Here is a 7,567-nt window from a genome sequence, read left to right as displayed (position 1 = left end):
AGGTTTAGATTAGACATCCGTAAGAACTACTTCACAGTTAGGGCGGCTAGGATCTGGAACCAACTTCCAAGGGAAGTGGTGCTGGCTTCTACCCTGGGGTCTTTAAGAAGAGGCTTGATGCCTACCTAGCTGGGATCATTTGAGCCCAGTTTTTTCTCCTGCCCAAGCAGGGGGTTGGACTTGAAGATCTATAAGGTCCCTTCCAACCCTACTTCTATGATTCTATGATTCTAATATAAGGGTACATGCAGACTTTTGAGTAAGTTAGGGGGAGGTCAGATTGAGTTTTAAATGACCACCCAATCTAAGAATATAAGGAAAATCAGGATGGGGGAGCTAATGGGAAGCGGGCTTAGGAGAAACCTCCTTCCCACTACAGATAGTGGGAAAGGGGCTTGGAAGGATTGAGGGGCAAGTGCAGTCTGTGCGGGAGACTGGGTGGGTAAATGGGGTCTGTGGGTGGAGGGGATTGGGAGGATCGCGGAGCCAAGCTGGGTCCTCAGGGAGGTATCAGGCATGCTAGCAGGGTCTACGGGTGGGATGAGGGGATCAAAGGTAAAAAGGATCTGTGGAGGGGTTGGAGGAATTAGAGGACTAGTTGGGTTCATAGGGGGTTTGAGGGATTGGAAGGCAAGTAGAATTTGTGGGGGGGATTGGGGGAGAAAATGGGTTCTGCAGGGGGGATCAGGTAGGCAAGTGGGGTCCATGGGGGGACTTGGGGAATTGGGCAACCAACTGAGTCCTTGGGGCATTGGTGGGGTCAAGGAGGTTTTGGTGGGAGCAGGGGGGCTAGTGAGGTCCACAGAGAGGCTTGGGAGAATGCAGGGTAGGTTCTCACCTACCCCAGGACCAGGGGCTATTTTTAGCCCTTAGACCCACCCGCATTCCAAGACAAACAAGGTCCCCTAGCTCAAGGCCCCCAATACTGCTCATCCCTCCCCCGACCCTGACTTGCTTCTTCAGCTCCTAGCATCAGTAAATTCTGGTAAAACTGGCACTGGGAGAGGCTTGCAGGAAGGGATATGGCAGGAGAGTGGGGGACTGGCTGGTCTACAGGGGATAGGGGGAAGGGCCACAGAGCTAAGAATAGTTCAGTGCCAGGTGGGTGTAGGAAAAGCACAGCTGTGGAGATGGGGTGAGCAACTAAGCTTTCCCAGCCCTGGGGCTATCCTGGAAACTGTATAGAAGTTCAGTTAGATAGGTCTTTCCAGACCTGATTTACGTGAGACTACCTCTGGGGTACAATTAACTTAGATCAGGCTGGCCATTTTTGGACTAATCTAAACTTCCTGGACTTCTGCACAGTTTGCACTTAGATTCACCTGACTAGGTATCCAAGAGCACAGACAAGAGTGACAATTTTCACTGGATCTGGCCACACAGAAAACAGTTTACAGCTGTGATCAAATACAATTGCACATCTGCAGACAGCTTCAAAAATGGCTGATTGAGTGAAAATCTGACCCCTCATTACATGAGGAGTCAGATGAAAATGTTTCAAAACAGGGCATCTTCTGTTTGCTTGCCTGCCACTGTTCTCAGAATGGGAGTGGGGAAAGGGAACAGAAGAAGTTCAGTCCAGGGGTTTTCAGCCCTAACTGGAGCGTGGGGAGGGTATAATGGAGTTCCACCAAGATGGGTGAGGGGAGGAGGCTAATTCACCCATTCCACCCGCCAGTACTGGCTGGGAAACCTCTGCTTCATTTCCCTCCTCCCATTCTGAAAACTGTGTGGCCTTGCAGGGAGGAGGGGCCATTTTTAGGGGAAACCAGCTGCAGACTGGCAACCAGCAATGAGATTCCCCCCTCCACTGGAGCAACAGTGAACTTCTGTTTGGTCTGGGTCATCACTGTAACTCAGAATGCTTCCTGCAAAGCTTTCTCAATTACAGTGGGGAGCTGCACTTCTGCCTGCTCCCTCAGGGCAGGGTCTGCACATGGCCAAACTAAGTTAGATCAGGTGGCCATTTTTAATGTGATCTGACTTCCCCCAAAACCTTTATGTAGCCTAAAAGGAGAATTATGAAAACAAACTCATATACATGGGCACGTAGCAGAGAGTAAGGCAGAAGGAACTGAATGTGAACGAGAGAAGAAAGAGGCAGAGGGAAGGAAGGCTTCTTTGAAATTAAGATGTATTGAGTTTTCTTTGCAAAATTCTTATTACTCCTCAAGTAGTTTCAGTGCTGTCTTTTGAAGTGAGGAACTACACAATGAGTACAACTACACATGATATAAATGCAAAACAATAAACTCTGGTGCAGTTCACACTGGAGTTTATTGCTCCCAGGCACAGCATTTACGTGTGCACCCAGGACCACAGCACATTGAACCAGGGTGGTGCAGACCTAGTTGGCAGGGGACACAGGGGCCAGCTTGCCAGCCTGAGGCTGCTCCCAACTAGCTCAACATGCTGTGGAGTGGCTGGCTGGGGCATGAGTGTGCTACTGTGTGGGGCTAGCTTGTGCCCCACACAGGTCCGGTCACTGTCTACATGTGTATTATGGCAGAATAAATAACTCCAACAAAGGATGCTACTTGTGTTGAGCAGTACTTTCTACAGTGGAATTAATTAGTCTACCCCAGCCTAATAGAGGCACACATGTAGATGGTGACGTTTTACTTCAGTGCTAATTAGTCAACTCTGCAATAAAGTGTCTTGTGTAGATGCACCTAATGTGACTAATGATGACATTCAGCTACTAAGCAGGAGAATTGTCTGAATAAACTGTAGATAGATTCTGTGCATTCACTGTACTTCTAAACTGCATAGGATCATAGTGGTTCTTATGGAAAAGTGCAATTACAGTTCTAAATCCATCCATGTAAAAAAAAACCCATAGTGCCTTTCAAAAGTAGCCATAGTATAGAAATTTAGAAATTATGTTTCCATGTAACTCCACATAAAAATATATTAGAACCCAAACCTCTTCTACGTGTTATTACAAGGCCATGGATATTATATGGTGGTGCTCTGGCCAGGTGCTCTCTCATGGTGCTCTGGCTAGGTGCAGGATGACTGGAAGAGGGCCAATGTGGTCCCCATCTTCAAAAAAGGGAGGAGGGAGGACCTGGGCAACTATAGGCCCGTTAATCTTACTTCAATCCTGGGGAAGCTCTTTGAGAAGATTATCAAGGAGCACATCTGTGAAGGACCAGCAGCGGGGATGATGCTCAGGGGCAACTAGCATGGTTTCATTAGGGACAGGTCCTGTCAGACCAACCTAATTGTCTTCTATGATCAGGTTGCAAAATCATTGGACGTAGGTGTTGCGGTGGACGTAGTCTTTCTGGACTTCAGAAAGGCCTTTGACGCTGTCTCCCACCCCATTCTCATTAAAAAGCTAGGCGACTATGGCATTGATGTGTACACAGTGAGATGGATAGCAAATTGGCTGAGGGGCCGCAATCAGAGAGTGGGGGTGAACGGGTCATATTTGACCTGGAGGGATGTGAACAATGGAGTCCTCCAGGGCTCGGTCCCTGGGCCCGCACTGTTCAATTTCTTTATTAGCAACTTGCACAAGGAGGTGAAAAACACCCCGTTTAAATTTGCGGACACCAAGATTTGGGGTGAGGTGGGCATGCTAGAAGGGAGGGACAGGATACAGTTGGGCCAGGACAGGTTACAGGGGTGGGCAAATGAGAAGAGGATGGGATTCAATACTGACAAGTGTAGGGTGCTGCACTTGGGCAGTAAAAACCAGCAGCATACCTATAGGATGGGGAATTCTTCTGAAAAGCACAGTGGCACAAAGAGATCTTGGAGTCATTATCGATTCCAAGATGAACATGGGCCACCAATGCGAGGACACAGTCAGTAGGGCTAACTGCACCTTGTTGTGCATCCACAGATGCATCACAAGCAGGGCCAAGGAGGTGATCCTACCCCTCCATGTGACACTGGTCAGGCCACAGTTGGAGTACTGTGTCCAGTTCTGGATGCTGCACTTCAGGAGAGAAGTAGACAATATTGAGAGGGTCCAAAGGAGAGCCACTCGCGTGATCCAGGGACAGCAGAGCAGACCCTACGAGGAGAGGCTACAGGACCTTAACCTGTTCAGCCTTGACAAGAGAAGGCTGAGAGGGGACCTGGTGGCCATCTATAAACTTACTAGAGGGGACCAGTGGGGAATGGGAGAGACCTTGTTCCCCTGAGCGCCTCCCGGAGTAACAAGGAATAACGGGCATAAGTTGTCAGACAGTAGGTTCAGATTAAACATCAGAAGGCACTACTTCACAGTCAGGGAGGCTTGGATCTGGAACCAACTGCCAAGGGAAGTGGTGCTGGCTTCTACCTTGGGGGTCTTTAAGAGAAGGTTTGACGATTACCTAGCTGGGGTCATTTGAGCCCAGTTTTCTTTCCTGCCCAGGGCAGGGGGTCAGACTAGAAGATCTGCAAGGTCCCTTCCAACCCTATATCCATGAATCCATGAATCTATATGCTATGCTATGCAGCAAATAAACTGGATTAAATTTTCTACATGTAACAATGTAGTTTTCTTGTTGTTTCACTTAATTCTAATTCTTTTTACTACTCACAAGGCATTTATTTCTCTCACAATATGTATTTTTCACCATTAGGAATCACATTACTAGAAAACAAGTTACTAAATTAACCAAAATTAACTATAGAGCTAATAATACTGCCTAAAATTGGTGGTTTCTTTGCTTTCATATTCCAAACACCTTATTTTTGTCAGTCTTCATTAACATATATGTCTACAACAAAATTATTTTCCTCTGCAAGCTTTCATTTGTCAGAGGTCTGTTTTTCTCATAGTCTTACCCTAGAACTCTGAACTTAATGAAGTCTTACAGAAGACACTAAATATTTTTTCCTATAATGGAATTTAAAAGAATGAAAATATTTTAAATTTAAATAATACATGGTATGTGACTACCCAGTTTCCAGTAACAGGAAATTTTAGACAATAAATGTATAACCTACTACCATGAAAACAACTATTTTTTGGCAAATTGCTACAATTAAGTTGGAGTCTTGTTTACTGATATGGTGGGTAAACATATCTTTCGAGTAGCTAAACTTCACTAGACAAATTAAAAATTCTGATGTCTGCGTCTTCTTCAGAAGGCCAATATAACTTTAAATATCAATTGGAGTAGCTGATGCAACTGCTAGCTCTTCAGTATGAAAGTCAGGCATAAGTTTTAGTACTTTTTATACTGAGTTATAATTCTAGAATCTTTCTGTTACTTCCTTTTTATCTTTTATTATCTTGACTCTTATATCTATTCCACCAGAAATTTTTATAGCCAATTTTTCACTTTTTGAAGTCAATGAACACTGCCTTTCATCAGTTAACTCCTATTTCTTAAACACAAGTTATTATTATGTTTTTGTTAGTTGTAGCATTATTTAGATTTATGTTCCATGTTATAAAACTTTACATATTTTTGCATCTCTTTCAATGATTTAGAAGAAACATGTAATAACCTCTTAGTAAAACAATAAAATTCCTATACAAGATTCACAGCTTGGTTTATGGCTATTTAGAAGAGTAGCAATGTGTTGGATTATCGTATCTTTATGCTTTTCAAAAAAAAAAATCTCCCTTGCCTTGGTATGATAATCTTGCTCCAGCCTGGAGTCTGATCCTGCTACCTGTTTGTACTTGCTCATTTTCATTTGGCGATTTCTCTCTTCTGCATCCATTCCACCTGTCAAGTAAACAGAATAAGTAAATAAAATAAACACACCTGTTTTTCAGTCCTGAGATTAAAACATAGTGTATGAAATTTCTAATGGAAGAGATACAATCTTATTTTAATTATTGTGTATGTACTTCTGTATACATTAAACTCTCTTCAAAATTATAATTTTGTGGAAAAAATGAGAGAAAAGCCATAACTGCAGGAAATTAGTAGTATATTTTATTATTCTAACACTATTTTAATAAATATTTTATTATCTACACAATGCAAATTAAAATAATTCTCATATGAAGAAAGAATGTAAATGGAGTAGAATGTTTTCACCAGGTTATTACTGTTACCAAAAAAAGGAAAAAATAAAAACTTTTCTTTAAAAAAAATCAATACTAATGCGAAGGCAAACGGATACAGCCTTTTATGGTGATATTCAGTTTATATCAACTAATAGGACTGAAGCTGCTATCAGTAAATAAGATTGACGAGATATACTCTAATTGGCTGTAATGTTTTTCATTTACCACAATTTTATAATAAATACATTTTAATATACATTTTGAAGAATTGCACAGTGGTTTTACTGTATCACTCTGCAGTGACATTTAGTTTCAAGAATGATTTCATGATTTACCTTCCTGGATCAAAAGAGACCAAACACATGATTAGTCTCTGTAAAACAGGTCCTAGTTTTATCCCCCAGGGAGCATCCCTCTTCAGTCAATCTGCACTGCAACATCACACTCTACTTTAATGAAATAATAACAAAAGAAAGTAACAAAGTAGATGGAGAGGTGCAAGTGAAAATGAGAAGTTAATGGTCTCAGAATAATATTGTGAGCAAATATCTGACCAAAAAGGGGCTATCACCAAAGAAAAAATATGCTCACATTGTTTAGCCAGAAGGCCTGATCCTCCTCCCATTTAGTTTAGTATAAATCAATTTAGTTTCATATAAATCCATTGATATCAATAGACCACCAACGTAAATGAATAGAGGGGACTAATGAATGCCAAGTTTCTATCTGAAGCAACATAATCAACAATATTCATTTTTCATAAGGTTTTGTGGCTAATAGTTGTGTTGATTAACCTTTCTAGGATACTACATTTTTTTTTGAAGAACACAAAAGATTTTCAATGAAATTTTTTAATTTGTAAATTGAACCTGCTATTTACTTAGTGCTATTGAAAATCTGGCCATTATTTCTGGAATTAGAAGCTTAATTTTACATACCCTATAATTAATATCTTATTTAAATCCTAAGCATCGGTTCTACGGGTGAATTAACTGTAAAATAAAGCCTTGTGCGTGGCCTCTGTATGGGGCTTAGGATATCCTTGAGAGTCAGTTCTGGTGATAGCACTACTTACTACAAAAGATGTATGTTAATTATTAATAGGGATCCGGGTTTTCCATTTCCCATAAGAAATGAAGAAAAATGTGGCTATCCCCCTTTACCCAAGAAAAACATGGAATTCTTGTTTTAAAGGAAAAACACACAGATTTTGCACATTTGCAAAGAGCTCTCTGTAAGCTGGCAGAGTTCCAGCCTGCAAAGGGAATGGAAGGAGGGTGGTTAGGCAGCAGGCACCACATAAATGTATATGCACATGGCCATCAGACAACCTGGACAGCAGCTCCCCCAGGTAAGTATGGTAGTGGGGCGGGGGGATTGAGGCCCCCATAGAGCGGAAAGGAGGGAGTCGGCCACAGCTAGTTTCATAGTATCTAGGGTTAGAAGGGACCCGAGCAGATCATATAGTCCGACCCCCTACCTGGGCAGAAAAGAGTACTGGGGTCAAACGACCCCAGCAAGATGTGCATCTAACCTCCTCTTAAAACTCCCCAGGGTAGGAGCCTGCACCACTTCTCTTGGAAGTTGGTTCCAGATCCT

At 42.5% G+C, this 7,567-nt stretch overlaps 1 protein-coding gene across 1 annotated transcript in view; it reads right to left on the bottom strand.

Annotated features, from left to right (window-relative positions):
- Positions 1 to 7,567, bottom strand: part of RIMS2 (regulating synaptic membrane exocytosis 2) — an 867,608-nt gene that overhangs the window by 165,759 nt on the left and 694,282 nt on the right. Inside the window, exon 27 of the mRNA XM_019551690.1 lies at positions 5,581 to 5,681. Within this exon, the coding sequence (XP_019407235.1) occupies positions 5,581 to 5,681 (101 nt within the window). The remainder of the gene's footprint in view (positions 1 to 5,580; positions 5,682 to 7,567) is intronic.

The sequence above is a fragment of the Crocodylus porosus genome, unplaced genomic scaffold (genome assembly GCF_001723895.1).
Source record: "Crocodylus porosus isolate Cpor-Errol unplaced genomic scaffold, CroPor_comp1, whole genome shotgun sequence".
NCBI classification, from domain to species: Eukaryota; Metazoa; Chordata; order Crocodylia; family Crocodylidae; genus Crocodylus; species Crocodylus porosus.
The sequence above is the reverse complement of the archived record's forward strand: the minus strand, read 5'-3'. Positions and strand labels throughout refer to the sequence as shown.